Here is a 23,227-nt window from a genome sequence, read left to right on the forward strand (position 1 = left end):
TATCCCTTAGTTTTTAGGGGGGTGTAAATTTGAAATTTGAAGTGATTTGATTTTTAATGAGTTTTTAGATGATTGCAAGAGAATTAGAGAATTTGATGTGATTTTTGTTCAAACACTCTAGAATCTCATCTAAAACAGTGAGATTTGTATTTTTATTTTTATAACTAAAGAACTCCCCTCAAACACTCTAAAAATACTTAAAGCACTCTAAAATCTCTAACTTAAATTTTGTTCAATAACAGTGGATTCCAGAGTGTTTTATAAAATGTCAAGTTCAATAACACTGGATTTTAAAGTGTTTTTTAAAATCCACGTTTAAATAACAGTGGATTTGTCATTTTAATACAAATCACTTCAAACCCTTAGTTGAATACACCCCCTTAGTGTTATTTACACTTCCATGCCACTGACATTAAATATTACTTCCTATTTTAATGATATCTTTTCCACTTTGATTAATGTGTTTTCCAAAATTAAATTTGTATTAAATACACAATTAAATAATACTTTCTATTTTAATGCTTTGTCTTTCCACTTACATTAATGTGTCTTCTAAAATTAAATTTGAATTAAATACACTTCATTAACTTCTCAATTAAATCAATATCAAATTCAAAAAAATACATTTTTATTGGACAAACAATTCAGGAAAATTATAATATCAACTCTTCATTGAACAAATCTGAACGAAAAAAGTATTACCAAATTTGAACCAAAACTAGATAATATCCAAACGGATCTACCATTTTGGTATCTAGAGAACCAAAACTAAACCTTATCTGAACAAAAAATTTCGGATATTCGAATGTATTTAAATCATATTTATATACTTCAGTATGTTAGCTATTTTTCGAGTTAATATCCAAGATATAAGCTATTTTAAGTTGTTTAAAATATTTGAAATATAAAAAATAGTCAAAAGTAAACATCTAAAGTAGATAAACAATAATCAAAACACCAAAAATACTTAAAATATATATTTATTCTTCATCCAAATATTCAAGTTAAATTTATTTTAATTTTTAATTTAGATACTTTAGTTTACATTACTCAAATTTACATGTTATATATTTTTAGATTTAAGGATATATAAATTTTAAAAATTTTAAAATAATTTAAACGGGTTATCAAATTCGCAAAGATCCAAATCAAACCGGAACCAAAGTTTATAAATACTCGAATAGAGCTAGAATCTTTAAACTCGAAAATCTCAAACCAGAATAGATTTTAACCAAATTCGAGTGGATGCCCAAATACCCATCACTAGCTTAATCAATATAAAACGATTAAATATTATAAATATACTATTTAATATAAATAAAATAAAAACTAAAACTGAAAATTAATATCCGTGCGGTCGCACGGATCAAGATCTAGTTTTCATATTGATAAACATGCATGATCTAAAACGCCCTTAGCTGAGCTCAGAAACCAGAATTAACATTTTGGAATTACTTATCCTACTTTGAGTACACCAAATACTATGGTCAAGAAAAAAAAGTTGATTACACTAGAAGACACATTATGAGATTGGTTTACACTAAGAAACACATTCAACTTATAGGACACTTATTCTTGTCTTCTAGTGTGTGATAGGACATCAATGCCCTCTCTTAAGAAAGGTGAAAAAGATGTCGGTTTGGTGTTGCAAAATAGAAAACCAAGTTTGGTTTGTTTTCTAAGATGCATTTAAATATTTGTTTATTGATAAAGATGATGTCTTTATAACCGTTTGATTAAAATGTGTACTTTCAATCTAAAGGCCTCAATTGAAAGTGAAAGCAAATGAAAAGATCAACAATTAACAAGACCACATCAAACATTGATTTATAACTAAAAATAAAAGAAAACAAATCCGAACAAATATCATATCATGTACAACTCCTTAGTCTTTACTTCTAATACCACAACTCCTTGTCCACATTTTTTTGTCTCCCTGTACACAAATCCCCTGTCCACAACCTTTTACTTCTAATACCATATTTGAAAATTTCTGGACATAGAAAAGGACAAAGTTTTAATTATCTCAATATACACTTTGTGTTCATGTACAAAATGATTTATAGAGATGCTACGTTGAATTCACTCCGTGTACTCTCTAAAATACATGTTGTTCGTGGCGTATGTAACCATCAACAAGTTACCATGAAAGAGCTTCTGACCGCAACTCTAATTGCACCAACCATCAGTTTCCTTGTCTCCGGCCTCAGATCTTTACTTTAGGTATCTGTGCAACTTGCTTCCATCTGAACCCCTACAAAATATGCTGTCTGAAACCAAACATGAACCAAGGAAAAATAGCAAAATCAGAATCACTCAACTCTCGTTGTTCTTATCTCCAAATCATAATCAATTCGAAAGTTGTTCTTACCTTGCCTGAAGCATGACGAACTGGCTATGTGAAGAAGATTCCAGAACGTGTTCTTATCTTTTCTGTTACTGATCAAAACCATAAATGATCAGACAAAAAAAAAACAAAACAAACAAGAACTCTCTCTCTCTCACACACAAAATGTTTTGAAGGAATACAAATCTTCAACCTGTAATTTAATATTTGCAATGTGCATGGTTTCCCCTTTAAAATGCATTCCTTCATCTAAACCAACAAAAAAAAAAATTAACCTTCCAATCACATGAAAGTAGCAGCGCATTATTATTCAAAAAATGAAAACAAATTCACTACCTCGTAGAGTATAGAGGAGTCTGTATCAACCCCAACTCCTCTTTTCTGCTATATCTCACATACACAAATCTCCTGTCCACAACTCCTTTCTTACCTCATCCATCCATAACTCCTCTTTTCACACCTCGTCCATCCATAACTCCCCTGTCCACAACCACGAAATCATCAGATAATCATCCTTCGAGCCCTCATCCACCCCCAATCATCTCCACCGAACCCTAGAAATCGCACCCATCCACCATAGTCACTAGCCAAGAAGGACTTCAAATTCAAGAGGGGAATAATACCAGAGGAACCGCGAAGGCTGTCTCGCACCAGACTTGTCTCTTCCGTCAATTAAGTACAGATCCGGGTTATACAAAAGTAGAGGAGACGGATTAACGGCGTGCCGTCGAGCTCCAGTGAGTCGGAGGGCCTCCCCTCGAACATGAAAACAGGTCCAGACACGGTGGCGAATTCGCAGAGGAGGAACTCAAATAGAGAGAGGGAGAGATAGTGATAGAGGAAGAAACGGAGACGAGATGAGGGAAGGAAGAGACTGTAAGATGTAATTAACAGTGGTCGGAGACTCAAACGAGACAGAGCGAGATAGTGAGAGAGGATGAGATTGCGATAAAATGAAGAAAGGAAGATCTAGGGTTACGAGATGATTGGGTTAGTATGAATTGGGTTGGTATGATTGGGTTTAGATAAAGTGATTTTCGGTTTGATTTTTTGGTTTGATTTTCTTTAGTATAAGGACATCAATGTCTTTGACTAGGTATAATGTGTCCTTCAAATACAATGTGCCTTAACATGATATATGAAACTCAAAAAATATCTTGGGAAGTAAAAAATTCAGAAAAAATCATATAACACCTCGGTTCAGGATCTGGTAAGGATAAGGACCCCTGCCATTTAACCACACATCTTAAGAGGTATTCGTGTGAAAGGAACCGATGATATTTTTGGCAGCTTGTGTCCAGTGTCAAACTTAATGGATTCCCTTCCAAATCAATAAGTCAAAGTCAACTTTTTATATTTCGTTTTTAAGAAAATGTCATGTTTATCTTCAGTGTAATGTTTGTCTGATAATTGGATGATTGCTTTTAATACAAGGAGAAAAGGTTAGTAAGGGGACTGCTCGCAACGAACAGAGCAGTTTAGAGGGTGAAGCAAAGGCGTGTGGTGTGCTAATGCAAAATCATTTTTCTGTAAGCCAAATTTTAGCAAAAAAAGAAAAGAAAAGGTTAGTATAGTACTCCCTCTGTTTCATAATAAGTGTCACTCTAAGCTCATTTTCTTGTTACACAAAGAGTGTCACTTTACAATTCCAATGTAAATTATATTAACTTTCAGCTGAAAATTAATTGCAAACTGCATTGATTTTATAAATAATTTTATTTATCTAAAATGCTATTGGTCAAAGAGGTATAATTAATTACAATTTACATATATTTCAACAACTTTCTTAATCTGTGTGAAAAATGTCACAACGACACTCTTTAAGAAACGGAGAGAGTACTATCTCAGTGCTTCATGTTTCTAATTCTTTAACAGCCAATTTGGTAACGGAAATTATTACTATCAATCTGTTAGTGCTTCATGTTTCTAATTCTTTAACAGCCAATTTGGTAACGGAAATTATTACTATCAATCTGTTTGAGCTGAGGTTTAATACACTCCTAGATCCAAGGGAGAAAACTTGACTAGTCACTAGATATGCACAAATATGCAGGTGGCTAATAAATGTTTTGAACTAATTACGAGTTTTAAAGGAATCTATCGAGAGTACGACTGTATTATAAAATGGACAGCACGAGTAACATAGAGATTCGGAGATAAGGCAAGTTCCCAAGGGAAGAGATGTGTTCTTCAAAAACATAGTAATTCCCGAAGACAAACAGGGTTTTTAATGTTATTACTATTAACACTACCTTTTTCTTTTTGTCGACATCTACAGATTTACATGCAATTATTCTCATTTTATAATAAAGATTGGAATCTCCCATGTGTTCCTCACTTCCTCTAGACGCAGTGAGTCAGTGACCGTGATAGTTTTTTATTTATTATACTCCTACCTCTTATGTCACTCAATAGCGTCAGGCAGGGTACCCAAGGATATGGTTGAGTTGTGATTTTCTTTTCTGGATTAGCGATGAGCCGGAAAAGAATAAATAGAAGGTACAAATGGGCCTCTTAAAAATATTAATGAGCTCAATATATACGATACATTTCCTTTTTTTGACATCAGACCAATACGATACATAAAGCTAAAGAATAAAAGTTACGACTATTCATTTCGGTCTCTAATTACGGATGTGCCACTCCCCCCCGCATCGCGCGAATTGGCTGTTGCAATCGCATCTTCTTCATCTTACTAGAGCAAACACTAAAGCCACTAAGCAGCTCAGCTCAGGTGGAAATGTGTTACTCTCTCTCTTTACAATCTTCAATACTCTTCCGTAACCGCAGCTCCATCAACCTCCATGGAGATCGAGCAATCTCGACTCCAAACCCGAAATCTCCGCCCTTACCCAAGCGAGATCGTCGGGGAACGTCGTTACTCTGCCCTGGGAGAGCCGCCGCCTCATCGAGATTCCCCGGACACACTTCCGCCGCCGTGGATCCACGTGGCCTCCCGCGCCATCATCGATCGAGAGTCGATTGCAGCAGCGACGCTCGCCGTACGCCGGCGGCGGCGACGGAGCAGCCTAGTTTCTCGGAGTTCATAACTTCCGAGAGGGTGAAAGTGGTGGCGATGCTCGCGCTTGCCCTGGCGCTGTGCAACGCGGACCGCGTCGTGATGTCCGTCGCGATCGTGCCTCTCTCGCTTTCTCGAGGATGGAGCAAGTCCTTCTCCGGTATCGTTCAGGTTGAATGCTTCCAAGAACACTGAATAGATTGTACTCGTTGAGTCTTATACGTTTCTTTGTTTTTTTGCTTCTCTTGGTATAGTCATCGTTCCTGTGGGGATACCTAATTTCACCAATAGCTGGGGGAACGTTGGTGGACCGTTACGGCGGCAAAGTAATCATGGCGTGGGGAGTAGCTTTGTGGTCTTTGGCTACTTTCCTTACTCCTTGGGCTGCTGATACGTCGTTGTGGGCTCTTCTTGCTGCAAGAGCTATGGTTGGGGTTGCTGAAGGTGTGGCTCTTCCTTGCATGAACAACATGGTTGCAAGGTAGTGATTTGTTTGAAATGTGATGAAACACACATGATTTTGTAACGTGTTAGTTCATAGTGATAGTGTACCGTCTTTTGTAGATGGTTCCCTCCAACGGAACGTTCTAGGGCCGTTGGTATCGCTATGGCGGGGTTTCAGCTTGGGAATGTAGTTGGACTCATGTTGTCTCCTATTCTCATGTCTCAAGGCGGTATATATGGCCCTTTTGTTATTTTTGGGTTATCGGGTTTCCTGTGGATGCTCGTTTGGCTCTCTGCTACGTCAAGTACGCCAGATCGACATCCTCAGATTACGAAGTTCGAACTCGAGTACATAATGCAGAAGCAGAAAATGTCTGCTAAGGAGAACAAACGAAACACTACAGGAGTGATCCCTCCTTTTAGACGCCTACTCTCTAAGATGCCGACTTGGGCTGTCATAGTTGGAAATGCCATGCATAGCTGGGTATGTATTCATTCTTGGAAGTTTGAGGAAATGTCTTGATTTTTTCTTTTAGATGTGACATTTCATGTAAATGACTTTAAATGCTTGCTTACAGGGTTTTTTTGTGCTTCTTTCATGGATGCCCATCTACTTCAATTCAGTAAGGCCTGAGCATCAACAAATTGTAAATGTATTGCTGTTCTTTCTAGTCTTCATAAGTGATATAACGTGTTGCAGGTATATCATGTGAACCTCAAACAAGCTGCTTGGTTTAGTGCCGTTCCATGGAGTATGATGGCTTTCACCGGATACATTGCTGGTTTTTGGTCTGACTTGTTGATACGACGTGGTACAAGTATCACTCTGACGCGGAAAATCATGCAGGTTTGTGATTCACAAGATTGCATTGAATCACGAGGTCTCTTGGACTGGAATAGTTATGTATACATATCAGACTAGTGTTGAGGTTAGTTGCATTTAGGTTTCTTTTTTGCTGACTGGGGGATTTCATGCTTTGTTTTGGCAGTCCATTGGTTTCATTGGTCCTGGGATTGCTCTCATTGGTTTAACTACAGCAAAACGACCTTTAGTAGCATCTGCCTGGCTAAGCTTAGCCGTCGGGCTTAAATCATTCAGCCACTTGGGGTTTCTTATCAATCTTCAGGTAGTCAAGTGTGCTATTCATTCTTTAGTCTTCAAATCTTGAGTTTCTCTGACATTTTTATTCTCTTGTTTCAGGAAATTGCTCCAGAATATTCCGGTGTGCTACATGGTACACTTTCTAATTCTCCTTCAATAGACACTGGTTGTTGAACACAGATAGCTAATTCTTACCATTTGGGAAGGAAATGGCCTTAGAATCAATAGGGGATCTCGATACATTAGACCAAAATCGTTTCTGACCGTGTACATTTTGTTTATAGGAATGTGTCTTACTGCTGGGACATTGGCTGCAATAGTTGGTACAGTTGGAGCAGGTTTCTTTGTAGAACTATTAGGATCGTTCCAAGGATTCATCCTTCTTACGGCAATTTTGTATCTCCTCTCTGCTCTCTTCTACAACATATATTCAACTGGAGAAAGAGTCGATTTTGACGCAACAGGTACACAGCCCATCTCTTAGTTGGGTTATTTACATTTTGTGTTCTGTTTCATACATTTTAATATTGCTCCAGTATTTTGCATAAGTCTAATGGTAAATGTTGGGTCTTTTGGCAGGTTGAAGGACCACAAAATCCAGTTTATAATAGGTGTTGATGGATCAGCTAGTAGAGAAGGTGCAAACTCTAAATAGAGTCAGCTTCTTCTCACCAAGTAAGTATCAGGAAAGAGTTGCATCTGCCTTGTATAGAAGAATCTAGAAAATATGTCTCTACATTCTTCTTTTCTACCGGTTCAGTGTTCACGAATAAAAGAAACGTTTATGTGAAAAAGTTTGCAAATACAACTTCAACACTAATTGACAAGTCTGTGCGTAGTTTTGTAACACGATAAAGAAAAGAATAACGCAGGTAGTGTGTAAGTTTGGCAATTTAAACATTCTGAGTACATACAACTGACTGGTAAGTAAAGCGACGAATACTTAGTTGTATCGAATTTACAGTGCTAGTCTGTAAGTTTTATGAAATAAAGCTGTCTGAGTAAACATATGCTCTGCTAAGTTGACTGCTGACGAGAGCATTGTTTAAATGGTAACATCTTCTTCAGCAAGCCCATGAAATGTATTGGATACAAAGATTTTCATCAAGAATGATCTTATACAGTAGTTATGTTAAACAAACACAAATAGTCGAAGATTATACACCCAACCAGAAGTGAACTGAACCAATCAATGCCTAAAAGTTGCACGGAAGTAGAGAAAAAGTGAAGTGTTTCAAAAAAAAAAAAAGTAGGAGAAAAAGTGAAGTGTTGCAGGTGTGTAGATCCGTGATTTGGGACCTTGAAGTGCTAACACTTTCCCTACTGACATACACGTGTACCTCGGGGTGGTAATAATGTCTCACTTCCCTTCATCACTCGTAACTGACCCGCTACGTTTGGCTTTTTACTTCGATTGCTTCCCTTTCGTTGCAAACTGTTGAAAGTAAAACTCCACAATCTCCTTGTTTCTTTCTTTTCTTCTCTCCGTGTTCCATCTAATCTATCTTATTAAAACAGAAACATTGTAACTTTTTCTAGGTAGATTTTTAAATTGGACCTACTATTAGATATGATATATTTTCTGATCCTATTAACTAACAATTAATGTTAGTAAATTATTTCCTTATTCTATGCTAACTTAATACCTTATATACATTCATTTGATCAGTTGGCCAATTTTCTTTCTATTCAAAAAAAATATTTTCTTTCCCAATTGATTTCATAACCAACATGCAGTCATGTTAAATTTGAGATTTCATAATCACCATCCAATAAGTCCATGCGATGATCACCATGCAATACATTACTCCTTAACCAATTAATTTTATATAATAGTCGTACTATATGATATATTAATTCAAAGTGGATTCAAATCAAACTTATTAACCCATTACCTTTTAACCAATTCAAACATAATTATATATCGGATTACCGGGTTTACTAACTCGACGATCTAAATTTGGATTTAAAAATATTGATTCAGACGCAGTTTTTTAAATAGACAAAATTCTTACATATTAAATATTTGTAACATTGTTAACAAAATTTTGAATCATAAAACATTCCGCGCTTCCAAAGCGCGGGTCATGATCTAGTTTCTTCTTAAAATGTATTCTTAAAAGTTTTTATTTAATGCCTACATTCGTTATCAATATTTATTTTCATTAAGTATATAGAAAATGATTTATAGTGGGTGGTCCCCAATACGATAACAAAGGGTGTTCTTTATAAAGAAAATAATATTAACGGTGTTGATAACTAGAAAACAAATAGATGTGGGGGCTTCCTACTAGATATTTTTCAGTAAGGATACAAAAGTAGTTCTTCGGAGCTTCCTCTTACAACCTTACTCCACTCTCTTTTATTGTGATCCGCACATTTTCAATCCTTGAGATCTCTTTTGGAAAAAAAAAAAAGAATCAAATCTCCCAAACAAAAACCAAAGAAGGAATAAAAAAAAGAGAGAGGAGAGAATTACGTTTGTGTCACCTTCTTGTTAAATATCTTCTTCTTCCACCACAGTTTTTTTTTTCTTAGTATATACTCTTCTTTTCTGTAGCAGATTCTCTATAGCATCTTTCTCTTATATAAGCTCTCAAACTGTCCTTTCATCTCCTTACAGATTCCTGGTTTGTTTGAGAGAATCGGCGATGGCGAACGCCAATGGGAAGGCTGCTACTGGTTTTCCAGAGAAAATCTCTGAGAAGGCGAACCCGGAGGCTAACGAAGCTACGGAGATCGCCGGGAACATCATCTACCACGCCAAGTACAGTCCTCACTTCTCTCCTTTGAAGTTCGGCCCCGAGCAAGCTCTCTACGCTACTGCGGAGAGCCTCCGCGATCGTCTCATTCAGGTAACGATCAGTAGTTTCTAGACCTTATTCCGTCCAATGGAAGTAGATTTGGGTGTACAGCTGAGTTAACTTATCTTGATTTTCACGAATTTATCCAAAACAAACACATGTATGTGTGTGTGTGTGTGTGTGTGCGAGTGATATGAAAGTGGACTTGTGTATTGTTTTTTGCAGCTGTGGAATGAGACTTATCTTCATTTTCACAAAGTTGATCCAAAGCAGACGTACTACTTGTCCATGGAGTATCTCCAAGGCCGTGCTTTGACTAACGCCATTGGTAATCTCGACCTTCAAGGTCCATATGCTGACGCGCTACGTAAGCTTGGTTACGAGCTTGAGGAGATAGCTGAACAGGTTACTCTTTTTTTTATTCTCTTCTTTCAAGACTCTTTTGAGACACTGATTATTATTTCTTTTTAGATGTTTGAGCTTTTATGTTTTGGTAAATTCCAGGAGAAAGATGCAGCTCTGGGAAATGGTGGTTTAGGGAGACTAGCCTCCTGCTTCTTGGATTCCATGGCCACCCTCAATTTGCCTGCTTGGGGTTATGGGTTGAGGTACAGACATGGTCTGTTTAAGCAACTTATCACAAAGAAAGGCCAAGAAGAGGTCGCTGAGGACTGGCTTGAGGTAATGATTTTCATATTTGGTGGCTTCACTATATTTGCTTTTCTCTGACTCTAACTCGTTCTATTTTTGATGGGAACTTGCAGAAGTTCAGCCCGTGGGAAATTGTCAGGCATGACGTTGTCTTCCCTGTCAGATTTTTCGGCAGTGTGCAGATAAACCCGGATGGATCGTAAGTATTAGTGTTGTGCTCTTAAACGACTGTACATCAGTGAAATTCGCTTATATATAGTAGCTGACCTTTTGTTGAGCTTGATATTAACCATTTCAATGGATCGTTTGACCAATTTGCAGAAGGAAGTGGGTAGGCGGTGATGTTGTACAAGCTCTTGCTTATGATGTGCCAATCCCAGGATTTAAAACGAAGAACACAATTAGTCTCCGCCTCTGGGAAGCAAAAGCTAGAGCGGATGACCTTGACCTTTTTCAGTTCAACGAAGGAGAATATGAATTAGCTGCTCAGCTACATTCCCGTGCTCAACAGGTTATCTATAAGTTTCATTCTTCATGAACTCCACCTTTTTCTAATTGCTTTGTTTCTTTTTTCTGTAATAATGAATTTATGTGTATGCAGATTTGCACAGTGTTATATCCCGGGGATGCTACCGAGAATGGGAAGCTACTACGGTTGAAACAACAGTTCTTTCTCTGCAGTGCTTCGCTTCAGGTTTGTTAATTTGGTTGTAGGTTCCTTTCACACTCTTCATTATTGTATATTAACTGAAGCTACAAGTTAACTAACATAATTTCTTGCAGCTGATTCACTACTATAAAATCGTAATATGGAAACCTATTGCAGGATATTATATCAAGATTTAACGAGAGGAGCACCGGCGAAGGCACCCGGAAATGGTCAGAATTTCCAAGTAAAGTTGCTGTTCAAATGAATGACACACACCCAACTCTTGCAATTCCTGAGCTCATGCGATTGCTAATGGATGACAATGGACTTGGATGGGATGAAGCTTGGGATGTGACATCAAAGTATGACATTTGTGCATTTAACCACTCATCTTTCCAGACAAAAGTTTCCACTCTTTCTATTGGGACTTACTTTTAAAGTTTACAGGACCGTTGCTTACACCAATCACACTGTCCTTCCTGAAGCCTTGGAGAAATGGTCACAATCTTTAATGTGGAAGCTTCTTCCTCGTCATATGGAGATCATAGAGGAAATTGATAAAAGGGTACTTTTCTGCGCATTTATAATATTCTTGTTTCTATGATCTGTTGCAATAATTGGACATATACCTTTCTGCAGTTTGTGCAAACTATTCGCAGCACGCGGGTAGATCTCGAGGATAAGCTTTCAAGTTTGAGCATCTTAGATCACAATCCGCAGAAGCCAGTTGTGAGAATGGCTAACTTATGTGTTGTATCGTCGCACACAGTAAGTGGTCCCTCTTTCAAGTTTGAGCCATCTTTCATCACAATTCGCAGAAGCAAATTAGTCGTTTTATGTTTTGTTTCAAGTGTTCTTTATGGGGGTGCTTTTGCAGGTGAATGGCGTTGCTCAGTTGCATAGTGATATCTTAAAGGATGAGTTATTCGCCGACTATGTCTCTATTTGGCCAAACAAGTTTCAAAACAAGACTAATGGCATCACACCTCGAAGGTGGCTTCGTTTCTGCAGCCCTGAGCTCAGTGATATAATCACAAAGTGGTTGAAGACTGACAAATGGATCACCGATCTTGATCTACTAACTGGTCTTCGACAGGTCTCATGTTTATTCACTTCTGAACTAAATCCGCAATGAGGTTTAGTCTTTGTCTTTTTGATATTATTTTTCTTATGCTAGTTTGCGGACAATGAAGAACTCCAATCTGAGTGGGCTTCTGCAAAGGCGGCCAATAAGCAACGTTTGGCTCAGTATATAGAGCGTGTGACTGGTGTGAGTATTGATCCAAACAGCTTGTTTGACATACAAGTTAAGCGTATCCACGAATACAAGAGGCAGCTTATGAACATTCTCGGAGTAATATACAGATTCAAGAAACTAAAGGTATAGTTGGCTAAAATATCTTTCCGCATTTGGTTGAAGTTGTGACTTATGGTAGACCTAAGGATATTTAGAAAATTCAAAAAAGTTTAATAAACTTCAGGGGTAATTCATTTCCTTCGGGCAAAAAGTTCCAGAACAAAAATAAGTTTCATATACGATAAAAGCTCATTAAGCTTCATTGATGCCCTTTGACCAAAAAAAAAAACTTCATTGATGCCTTAACAGAAGACAGATCTACTATTAGGCAATGTTTGTATTACTTGTATGACATTATTTTTGTGCAACTAAATGTTACAGGAGATGAAGCCTGAGGAAAGGAAGAAAACAACTCCTCGTACTATCATGATTGGGGGTAAAGCCTTTGCCACCTATACAAATGCAAAACGGATTGTGAAGCTAGTGAATGATGTGGGCGACGTTGTTAACAGTGATCCAGAGGTCAACGAATACCTGAAGGTGAGTCATCTTAGGAACTTTTTACATGCAACTTAAAGGTAGCTAAGCACGATGCTTGCTTGCTTGCTTGATAATGATTGCGTGCCTGAGAATGCTATTGATCTGTTAAATGTCAATATAACACGTGTTTGCGTCTCTCATGATGAATTTGGTTTCTTCTGGTTAAGTATAGTGCACTTCTTTCCGAGAGTGAAGCGTTCTTATAGTAGCCATGCGGATTCAAATGCAATGAATCGCTGTTACTCCTTTTATTGTTCTGAACATGTTTTTTTTTTTGCTTGAAGTAACTATAAATGATTTGCCTCTCCAGGTTGTATTTGTTCCAAACTACAATGTGACTGTAGCAGAGATGCTTATACCCGGAAGTGAGCTTTCTCAGCACATCAGCACAGCAGGCATGGAGGCAAGTGGTACAAGCAATATGAAATTCGCTCTCAACGGTTGCCTTATCATAGGAACCCTTGATGGCGCTAATGTGGAGATAAGAGAGGAGATTGGCGAAGAAAATTTCTTTCTTTTTGGTGCAACAGCCGATCAGGTCCCTCGACTGCGTAAAGAAAGAGAAGACGGACTCGTATGTTGATTACTCTCTCCATTTTCTCCTCTACAAATTTGTTTTTACCAACCATACCATGAAAGCCCCATATGCTTTCCACTTTCTCTAACATAGAAACGTTTTTGTGCCTGTCCAAACTTGCCAGTTCAAACCAGATCCTCGATTTGAAGAGGCGAAGCAGTTTGCCAAAAGTGGAGTGTTTGGAACCTATGACTATGGTCCGCTCCTTGATTCTCTTGAGGGAAACACTGGTTATGGGCGTGGTGATTACTTCCTGGTTGGGTATGACTTCGCGAGCTACATGGATGCTCAGGCCAAAGTTGATGAAGCTTACAAGTAAGTCCATCTCTTTGAACATTTGTAAGATTAGTGTCTGCAGAATCAAGTTGATGAATACTCAAGTTCTTTAATGTGAAAAAAATACTACCATAATGTGCTGTGACAGGGACCGGAAGAGGTGGCTGAAGATGTCGATAATGAGCACAGCCGGGTCAGGAAAGTTCAGCAGCGACCGGACAATAGCTCAGTATGCCAAAGAGATTTGGAACATTGAGGCATGCCCCGTTCCTTAACTCCTTATATCGTTGCAACAGACTCTGCCTTTTACCATGGCCTCTCTACATCCACACAGCTCCAAAGTCAATATATATATCTTATATAAATCTCATAACTGAATAAGTAATAAACCTTTTCGTATTTATATGTTCATTATGTTTGCATAAGTTAAATGTTTGTTCATGTAAAACGTGGTTCAGCAAGTATATGAATGACATTCTGGATTATTTTGTTCAGCTCATAGCCTCATATTAATCTTTTTTTTTGTCGACAGCCTCATATTAATCGATTATCCAAAAAATTGAAATCATGTAAATTGTAGACAATGATGGACCAAAAAATTTTCATGTAAATTCAGCATTCGTCAAGTAAAAGGTGCATCCAACAATTGATATCAACAAAAGAAAAAGCCAACTACTTCTCAGCGACTGTCTTGATGAACTCCAAAACAATTGAAACGAGTTGAGTTTGATGCTTGGTATAACCATGATCAGCTTTCTTCACAATCTCCAGCTTGTTGTTGGGTATGATCTTTGCAAACTCCTGAGCATCTCCCGCTGGCACTACCTTATCACCGGAACCATGAACCGTCAAGACTCTGACTTGTTTGTCAATCTTGAGACAAGCTTCATGCATATCCGTCTCTAACCTCTCCATCAAGCTCGCGTGGGTAACACGGAACTCGGATTTTCCCTCTTTAGCATCGATGAAACCTTGCTCCTTGATTCTTTCGAGATACCCATCTCCAAGACGTATGCCCTTTTTCAGATCGTAACGTCCAGATATACTGATTACATTGCGGATGTTACCGTACTTGGAGGCGTAGAGGAGCACCACGTTGCCTCCTCTGCTGTGTCCGATAATGGTAGTGACGACACGGTTGGTGTTAGAGAAGTGTTGGATGACGGAGTGCAGATCATCAGCTTCGTACCAGTAGTTACCGTAATTGAAACCGCCTTCACTCTCTCCGTTACCAGAGAAATCAAAACGAAAAGCGCTGGTCCCTTCTTTCTCTAGAGCAGCAGCCACATTCTTGAGGATCGTGTTGTTCTTGTCCGATTTGAATCCGTGGCATAACACCACGACTTCTCTTGAACCAGTTTCGTGAAGCAGACCGACGAGTTTCTCGTTGTGGCTGTTCTGAATCTCGATCTTCTGTTCTTGTTGTTGCGCACATGCTGAGTTCCCCTCGGGAGATGAATCCATTCTCAATTTGTTTGCTTTAAACTGGAGGTTTTACTTTCTCTTAGCTGACGTTGAAGAAAGAGGTTGCCGCACGAGACATATCTTTGCATTCGTTTAGGTTTATATTGAGTTCTGACTTCTGAGGATTAACCGGCACTTTCATACAATTGGGCCTAATGGGGCTATTTTAGAGCCCATCAGAGACAAAAACAACAAACGCTTCTCGTTTGTAACAACTAAACCGCAGGACGTTTTGGAACTCAACCGGAGAGAAAGGGGGGGTTCATAAACCCAACTCAATAGTTGTACCTTGGATTCCTTGTACCTTTCACTGGATCTTCCCTCGCACACCGTTCGCTGATAATCATTACTCCGAGAAAGAGAAGGGAATGCAAAGTAGATTGAGGAAAGAGAATGAACAGATTCGAAGCAGCTAACGAGCTCGCCTTCCGTGTCGGAATCTCCGGCCACGGCGGTCACCTCCGCGTCGAGCCTCTGTACACTGCGGAGAGCGACGTCGCAGTGAACTCACTTCCCGATTTCGTCTCCGTGAGTGTTCTTCCCGATTGCTTTAATCTCCGTTAGACTCTGTCGAGTTAAATTTTTAGTAAAACTTAGCTTCAAAAATTAGGTTTGCTTGGGGACTGATTCACGATGCAATATGTTGCGTTTGATACTGAAAATCCGTTATGAGTAAAGGTAGTCAATAGGTCTTATTGTGATTTAACTTAAGTGTTTGTTGATTAGGTTAAATGTGTGAATACAAGTAAGCGTGAGATCGTTGTAGATTCTTGCTCAGATGCTCATTTATGTTTTCCCTATAATGTGCATTTCTCAGCCTCCTGCGTTTGCTAAGGAAACAAAAGAGTCGATAAAGGAACATATCGAGGAGAAATATCTCCTCCCAAGACTGGAACCTGAACAGTTCTCTGCTGAAAACGCTGAGAATCAGTGGGATTTTGACTGGTTTGCTAGGGTGAAGGTGCCTCTTCAACCTTCTTTGCCCAGGTCCGTTGTAGTTCCAACTTGGGAATTGCCATTCAGGCGTCAGAAATTGGATACTGAAAGAAACGGAAGATGGGAGCCAAAGTCAGTGGAGGTATAACTCATTTTTCTTCCTTTAGATAGTGATGTTATCCATGAGTCAGTACTTAGCTATTAGATTTCTGTTTCTGACTCTAGTTGGAGAAATGGATTGTCATATTATCTTAGGTGGATTTATCAGAACAAATGTATGGAGATCAAGATTCTGGATTTTTTCCTCGAATGGTGGGACCTCCAAAGGATTTTCTGAGAGGGAGCGCCAATAATCGCCCTTTCCGTCCAGGTGGCTTGGAGGATTCACAGTCTTCAGAGAGGATCCTTCCAGATGGTGTATGTGACGGCCGATGGGTACGGGAATTGCTCAATGGAGGTCCTGCTCAGAACGTTCCTCCTAGTTTCAAGCAGAGTTTAGATCTTGGAGATCTCATGGTTCCTTCTATTATCACCATCTTATGTTAACTTATCTTTTGATCCATTTACGTATGATTTAATGTGAATTGACTCATCCTGTTTTCCTATGAAGCCACATCCCCAAGCATGGAATGTTTATGAGGATCAGAGTTTACATGGAAATGCATCAGATGAAAAGTCGGTATGTAGATCAATGTCATTGGTATATGTGAACTTTTTTTTTATATTTGGTTGTAGTGATAAATTCGTTTTCACTGTCTTTGTGTTTGTGATACTCTCAGAGCAAGTTGTCTATACAATTTGATGATCTATTCAAGACGGTTTTGGAAGAAGATACTGTCTTCGAACTTGAGGGAGACGGTGCGTGACACCAGTTATACTTTATTCCTTTATCTTTATTTGCCTTTAAATTTTTTTCTGATAATGAAAACTATTATGAAGATCACTCCGCAGGATCTGAGTCTCCAAAGGCAGAAGCTGAACCTGAACCTGAAGCGAGCAAAGGTAGAGAAACCATCAAGGGGACAGAGACTGACATCACCGTCCTGGATGAGATTTTGTCATCAGCTAAAACAGCAATATTGTCGGATGAAGCAATTACTGGGAACAATGGCAAACAATTACGGAAAGAGGTAACAAAGCGGATTCTACATCTGGATATTTCATTTTCCCTCCCATCAACATGATTTATTGTTCTTCTTTTAGGGATGGGCCACTAAAGGAGATAGCCAAGACATTGCAGACCGGTTCCATGAGCTTGTTCCTGACATGGCGATGGAGTTCCCTTTCGAATTGGACATCTTTCAGAAGGAGGTACTTCCCTTGTCTATTTCTTAGTTTGCGGATGTTTGAGGAACATGCTTAGTTTCTTGTTATATGTGAATTGACATTTGACAATAAATAACCGAGTTTCTTATGCCTACAGGCCATCTGTTGTTTAGAAAAGGGGGAGTCTGTTTTTGTAGCAGCCCATACATCAGCAGGAAAGACCGTTGTTGCAGAATATGCATTCGCTTTGGCTACCAAGGTAGAGGATTCTAGAACATTGATCGTGTTTTTATTATTATATTCTTTTCTCTGTCTGATTAATGTCTCTCTTCAGCATTGTACACGAGCTGTTTATACTGCCCCAATTAAAACCATCAGCAACCAAAAATACAGAGACTTTTGTGGGAAGTTTGATGTAGGACTTCTCACGGGTGATGTTAGCATAAGGCCAGAGGCATCTTGTCTGATCATGACTACAGAAATATTAAGGTCAATGCTGTACCGTGGTGCTGATATCATACGTGATATAGAATGGGTAAAACAGCTTTCTGATGTTGAAATTTCTTCTGGTTTTGCAATATGCTTATATCCTTTGTAGTTCTATGTGAAGGTCAATCATGTTTTCTTGTTGCCGTTCCTTTGACTGGCAGGTTGTATTTGATGAAGTTCACTATGTCAATGACGTAGAAAGAGGGGTTGTTTGGGAAGAAGTCATCATCATGTTGCCAAGGCATATAAATTTTGTCCTTCTTTCTGCAACGGTACTTCTTGTTACCTTTATGTTTGTGCGTTTAAAAATATGGTCTTTAGAAGTTTTTGTTGTGTTTTTACCATGCACCTAAGCTTTGGCTATGTCTTTTCTCACTAGATGAGTTTGAAAAGAACTGGTCGCCTTTTATTAAATTTTCTTCGGATCTCAGTTGGTTGGATTCCTTATGGGCTATTTTCTCAATTTCTAATATTTATGGAGATACAATGCAAACTATAAACTGCACTCAGTTTTTTGTCGCAATATATATTTTGTTTTTCTAGTATTTAGTCACTATTCTCCATTCTGCCTTTTTCCCGTTGGCTTCTCCTCCTTAGTTCATTGCAACTAATATCATGCATTGCTAAATTTAAATTACTTACAGGTGCCTAACACATTTGAATTTGCTGACTGGATTGGCCGAACAAAACAAAAAGAGATACGTGTTACTGGGTGAGATTTATTGTACTCTGGTAAATTAATTGTGGATAATTTAGTTATTCATGATGAAAATCTTAACTTTCATAATTTTGTGGGTTTTGTTTTCAGCACAACAAAAAGACCAGTTCCTCTAGAGCATTGCCTATTTTATTCTGGCGAACTCTACAAAGTTTGTGAGAATGAAGTTTTTATTTCTAAAGGGATAAAGGATGCTAAAGATGCACACAAGAAGAAGAATTCAAGTGCAGTTAGTGTCGGTCCTAAACAGTACACGGGATCTTCAGCTCATCAAGATGGGAACAAATCTCAGAAACATGAAGCTCACTCTCGTGGCAAGCAGAATAAACACTCAGGTGTAAAAGATTTGGGAAAGTCCTCTTACGGTGGTAACGGCCAGAACAATGGGGCATTTAGACGATCAGCAGCTTCAAATTGGTTGTTGCTTATCAACAAGCTCTCAAAGAAGTCCCTGTTACCTGTATGTTATGTGTCACTTGTTTTCCCTATGGTTATGACGTGTATATTCAATCCTATTTGGAGTCCTTTTTGACTAACCTTTCGATTTTATGTTTCCTACTAGGTGGTTGTCTTCTGTTTCTCGAAGAATTATTGCGATAGGTGTGCTGACGCTTTGACTGGGACTGATCTTACTAGTAGTTCTGAGAAAAGTGAAATCCGTGTCTTCTGCGACAAAGCTTTTTCGAGATTAAAAGGGTCTGATCGGAATTTACCTCAGGTTGGTTATCTTAAGAATATCCTGTCTTTTCACATATTGAATTTGGAGAGGTACCTTGATTCGTACTTATGAACTGTTGGGGATGACATATTTTATAGGTCCTCCGAGTCCAAAGCCTACTTCATAGAGGAATCGGTGTTCATCATGCTGGGCTGCTTCCAATAGTAAAGGAAGTTGTTGAAATGCTCTTTTGCCGTGGTGTCATTAAGGTAGGCTTAGTATTTTTCGTGCTGCCACATTTGACGTCCTATTGCGACTTTTCCATTATATTTATAATCTCTTCCGGCAATTGGTCGTTTGTCATCTTTCTACAGGTGCTATTTTCAACGGAGACATTCGCTATGGGGGTTAATGCTCCAGCTAGAACGGTGAGGCTATTCTGATTTTGTTGTTGATGTAAATTTAGTGTTACAATGTTAAGTGGCTTATTCTTTACAACATACGTATAATGTGGATTGTCATATGACATTTGTTAGGGGAAGAGTTTATTACTGGGTTGTTGAGAATGTGATTCCAAGTTATCGTCTCCAGTGTGTTGGAATTTCTTTAACAAATCTGGTCTTCACAAATCTCCTCAATGAATTTTCCTGTTACTTACTTTTCCATGATTTACGCTACAGGTTGTTTTTGATGCTTTGAGGAAGTTTGATGGAAAGGAATTCAGATCGTTGCTTCCTGGAGAGTACACTCAAATGGCAGGGCGTGCTGGCAGAAGAGGACTTGACAAAACTGGCACAGTTATTGTCATGTGTCGCGATGAAGTTCCAGATGAGAATGATCTGAGGCGTATAATTGTTGGAAGCGCAACAAGACTAGAATCTCAGTTCCGATTAACCTACATAATGATCCTCCATCTTTTACGTGTTGAAGAATTGAAGGTATATTAATATCTGGACCATTGATCTACCATCTCAATTAGTTGCATGCATGTAGTTCCCATTAGCCTTGGCACTGCATGTGTTTTGGAACCGAGCCTTTCATTGGAATTTTTTCTGACGCCATTTTTTTGAAATTGTAAGGTGGAAGACATGCTGAAAAGAAGTTTTGCTGAATTCCATGCTCAAAAGAAGCTGCCCGAGAAACAACAACTTCTCATGCTGAAACGTTCTCTACCAGTCAAAAATATTGAGTAAGGCGAATCCCTTATCTTATGGACACTAGAAAGACTGCTAAACTACTTAACTTCTTCATATGTATAGCACTAATATGTGTGTCGCCTTAATAATGTGTAAAAAAAAACTAATTGTTCTACCGTTTTGCTGTGTCACCTCTGTATTCAACTCCAGATGATTTTATGGATTAACCTATTGCTTTGTGCGTCTAGATGTATTAAAGGAGAACCAGCAATTGAAGATTACTTTGAGATGTATATGGAAGCAAACGAATGTAACAGTAAAATGTCAGAAGCAGTCATGCAGTCTCCTAATGCCCAGCAACATCTTGTAACCGGAAGAGTAGTGGTCATGAAATCTGAAACGGTGAGGCCCAGTCTCCACCTCTCTTTTCTCTATACATAATTAAATGTTGCTCATTTGTGTAAATTTAACAGGGCATAGACAATTTACTTGGAGTCGTACTGAAGGGACTTCCAAACAGGCAATATGTTGTTTTGGTGATAAAATCTGAAATTCCACCACCAGAGAAAAATATGGTTCTCATTGGCAAGAAAAGCTCAGATCCCTCTCAGGGTTTCTTTATTGCGCCCAAGTCAAAACGTGCTGTTGAGGATGATTATTATTCGACAACCAGCTCTCGAAAAGGCACCGGTGTTATCAAGATAGAGCTCCCGTACCATGGAGCCGCTGCTGGTGTAGGGTACGAGGTCAGAGCGTTTGATAACAAAGAATTCTTGTGTATATGCGTTAGCAAGATAAAGATCGATCAGGTGCGTCTACTCGAGGATGGGAACAAGACAGCTTTTTCTCAGACGGTTCAACAGCTTTTGGATCTGAAATCAGACGGAAACAAGTTTCCTCCTGCTCTAGACCCAGTTAAAGGTTCCTTAACTTAATTCTAGCTCTGGATCATTTTTTTTTATCCTGGCTGAAAGTTCAGTTCCGCCATAAACTCATTTCATGATTCTGTTTCAGATTTGAAGCTGAAAGATGCTGAGCTTGTGGAGACTTACTATAAATGGACCAGCTTGTTACAAAAGATGTCCATGAATAAGTGCCACGGTTGTGTCAAATTGGATGAGCACATGAAGCTAGCTAGGGAGATTAGGAAGCATAAGAAAGATCTCAAAGATCTCGAATTCCAAATGTCTGATGAAGCCCTATTACAGATGCCTGCGTTTCAGGGCAGGGTACGGTCATATGAGAAGTTCATCTTTGTTTCCTCTTTATGTATGATGGATTTGAGTAACATGTAGAGCTCTAAATTTTTTTCTTGCAGATCGATGTTCTGAAGAAAATAGGGTGTATAGATGATGACCTCGTCGTCCAAATCAAAGGCCGTGTCGCTTGCGAGATGAACTCTGGGGAAGAATTGATTTGTACAGTATGTCTGTTCGAGAATCAGTTCGAAGAATTGGAACCAGAAGAAGCAGTGGCTATAATGTCTGCCTTTGTCTTCCAACAGAAAAACACTTCGGCGCCTTCACTTACTCCCAAACTGGCCAAGGCTAAGCAAAGGTGTGTTACGATCACACTCTTTCCCTAAATGATATAATCAATTTAGTTATTGACACTCTTTCGGACAGAGTCTATGATACAGCAATCAGACTTGGTGAGCTTCAAGCTCATTACAACTTACAAATAGACCCTGAGGAATATGCACAGGAGAATCTCAAATTTGGTCTGGTCGAAGTCGTTTATGAATGGGCAAAGGTCTGTAACCAGATAGCAATCTTTCTCATTACATTTTTCTGATATACCCTTCTTACTGAAGAAATCGTATGTTTGAAATCTTGCAGGGGACTCCGTTTGCAGAGATATGTGAATTGACAGATGTCCCTGAAGGTCTGATAGTTCGGACCATTGTGAGACTAGACGAGACGTGCCGTGAGTTCAAGAACGCAGCCGCCATTATGGGGAACTCCGCGTTACACAAGAAAATGGATTCTGCTTCGAACGCTATAAAACGCGACATCGTGTTTGCTGCTAGTCTGTATGTGACTGGAGTGTAAGGTTCGATTTATGAAAACTGACCAGACCCCATTCTCATGTTTAATCGCTAAACCGTCTCAAAGATGTGTCTTGTTGTCGAGTAAAGCTCTAAAATTCCTGCAGAATCTAATTATTAACCCATTTTCTTAGAGTACAAAAGTCATTTATGTTATTTGTCTTCAGAATACAAAATATTACCAGAACTTTTCAGATCGTTACACAGTTTTTTAGTAAAAACTATATATTCGCAATACTTCTCCATTTCTAAAAAGATCAATTTTAAAAAAAGTTTTATAACAAAATAGATTTTTTAGGTTTTATAAAAATAATTGAATTTATTCATTTTATGGTGATCTAAAGTTACTAATAATAAATCATAAGACGATTGCTTATAATAGAATGCTAATTTATCTTTTTTTTTTTTCCGAATGAGTGTAAAATTTATTCAAACCAAAAAAACTTTTTTACATTAAGTGCTTCTAAGTTTTTGTTCTATGAAAGAATCAAAGAATATAAAAAAAGAGCTTGTAGAAGAAATCTCTCTTGGCTAAAATATTCGTTACGTTCTCTCCATAGGCTGTGCATCAAAGCTTGTAATGCGTAGCGGAGGAGAAAAACCACCGTAGGATCATGCCTAGGGTTAGAAACAATATCCAAGATCTCACTCAACTCTGTTGTAAATTCATCACCAAGAATCCCTCCAACAAGCAGTTTCCAGATTTTTTTCAAGTAGCTGCAACTAAAGAATAAGTGCTGGCATGTTTCGTGTGTTTCTTTGCATAGCACACAGTCCATATTCACTGTGGAGTTCCACTGCTGCAGC

At 38.5% G+C, this 23,227-nt stretch overlaps 4 protein-coding genes and 1 long non-coding RNA gene across 9 annotated transcripts; 3 read left to right on the plus strand and 2 right to left on the minus strand.

Moving 5' to 3' along the window:
• Nucleotides 1–2,000: 2,000 nt before the first annotated feature.
• On the minus strand, nucleotides 2,001–3,323 carry LOC108810021 (uncharacterized). Of its 4 annotated transcripts, none has more exons than XR_008934915.1 (5): nucleotides 2,971–3,323; nucleotides 2,684–2,901; nucleotides 2,541–2,596; nucleotides 2,372–2,433; nucleotides 2,001–2,270 (listed from the first exon to the last, which is right to left on the minus strand). It is a non-coding gene; the product is annotated as an uncharacterized LOC108810021 (long non-coding RNA). The 4 variants fall into 4 exon arrangements; XR_008934913.1 differs by having other exon boundaries at nucleotides 2,684–2,827; nucleotides 2,971–3,321; XR_008934914.1 differs by having other exon boundaries at nucleotides 2,372–2,439; nucleotides 2,684–3,323.
• Nucleotides 3,324–4,979: 1,656 nt separating this feature from the next.
• LOC108806099 (probable anion transporter 4, chloroplastic) lies at nucleotides 4,980–7,810 on the plus strand. Its single transcript, XM_018578127.2, has 9 exons — nucleotides 4,980–5,537; nucleotides 5,621–5,847; nucleotides 5,931–6,294; nucleotides 6,389–6,433; nucleotides 6,511–6,657; nucleotides 6,800–6,937; nucleotides 7,012–7,045; nucleotides 7,197–7,376; nucleotides 7,492–7,810. Exons 1-9 carry the CDS (start codon nucleotides 5,088–5,090, stop codon nucleotides 7,494–7,496), a joined length of 1,590 nt encoding a protein of 529 aa, XP_018433629.1. The 5' UTR covers nucleotides 4,980–5,087; the 3' UTR covers nucleotides 7,497–7,810.
• Nucleotides 7,811–9,496: 1,686 nt separating this feature from the next.
• Nucleotides 9,497–14,200, plus strand: LOC108812369 (alpha-glucan phosphorylase 2, cytosolic). The gene is made up of 15 exons (XM_018584616.2): nucleotides 9,497–9,767; nucleotides 9,942–10,121; nucleotides 10,221–10,397; nucleotides 10,481–10,566; nucleotides 10,689–10,878; nucleotides 10,969–11,061; nucleotides 11,194–11,378; nucleotides 11,464–11,581; nucleotides 11,656–11,784; nucleotides 11,894–12,112; nucleotides 12,194–12,397; nucleotides 12,695–12,853; nucleotides 13,164–13,427; nucleotides 13,555–13,745; nucleotides 13,855–14,200. Exons 1-15 carry the CDS (start codon nucleotides 9,564–9,566, stop codon nucleotides 13,979–13,981), a joined length of 2,526 nt encoding a protein of 841 aa, XP_018440118.1. The 5' UTR covers nucleotides 9,497–9,563; the 3' UTR covers nucleotides 13,982–14,200.
• Nucleotides 14,201–14,293: 93 nt separating this feature from the next.
• Nucleotides 14,294–15,260, minus strand: LOC108812371 (uncharacterized). Its single transcript, XM_018584617.2, has one exon. The coding sequence runs from the start codon at nucleotides 15,168–15,170 to the stop codon at nucleotides 14,379–14,381; it is 792 nt and encodes a 263-aa protein (XP_018440119.1). The 5' UTR covers nucleotides 15,171–15,260; the 3' UTR covers nucleotides 14,294–14,378.
• Nucleotides 15,261–15,456: 196 nt separating this feature from the next.
• On the plus strand, nucleotides 15,457–22,618 carry LOC108812628 (DExH-box ATP-dependent RNA helicase DExH11). Of its 2 annotated transcripts, none has more exons than XM_018584940.2 (23): nucleotides 15,457–15,698; nucleotides 15,988–16,248; nucleotides 16,362–16,622; nucleotides 16,717–16,785; nucleotides 16,886–16,964; nucleotides 17,046–17,236; nucleotides 17,310–17,417; nucleotides 17,530–17,631; nucleotides 17,707–17,907; nucleotides 18,023–18,133; nucleotides 18,506–18,573; nucleotides 18,670–19,039; nucleotides 19,142–19,297; nucleotides 19,396–19,506; nucleotides 19,612–19,665; nucleotides 19,918–20,175; nucleotides 20,317–20,426; nucleotides 20,622–20,775; nucleotides 20,847–21,294; nucleotides 21,388–21,602; nucleotides 21,692–21,930; nucleotides 21,999–22,125; nucleotides 22,212–22,618. In XM_018584940.2, exons 1-23 carry the CDS (start codon nucleotides 15,564–15,566, stop codon nucleotides 22,422–22,424), a joined length of 4,041 nt encoding a protein of 1,346 aa, XP_018440442.1. In that variant the 5' UTR covers nucleotides 15,457–15,563; the 3' UTR covers nucleotides 22,425–22,618. The 2 variants fall into 2 exon arrangements, with proteins under 2 accessions (XP_018440442.1, XP_018440443.1); XM_018584941.2 differs by having other exon boundaries at nucleotides 17,058–17,236.
• Nucleotides 22,619–23,227: the final 609 nt, after the last annotated feature.

Source organism: Raphanus sativus, chromosome 6 (genome assembly GCF_000801105.2).
Source record: "Raphanus sativus cultivar WK10039 chromosome 6, ASM80110v3, whole genome shotgun sequence".
Taxonomy (NCBI): domain Eukaryota; kingdom Viridiplantae; phylum Streptophyta; class Magnoliopsida; order Brassicales; family Brassicaceae; genus Raphanus; species Raphanus sativus.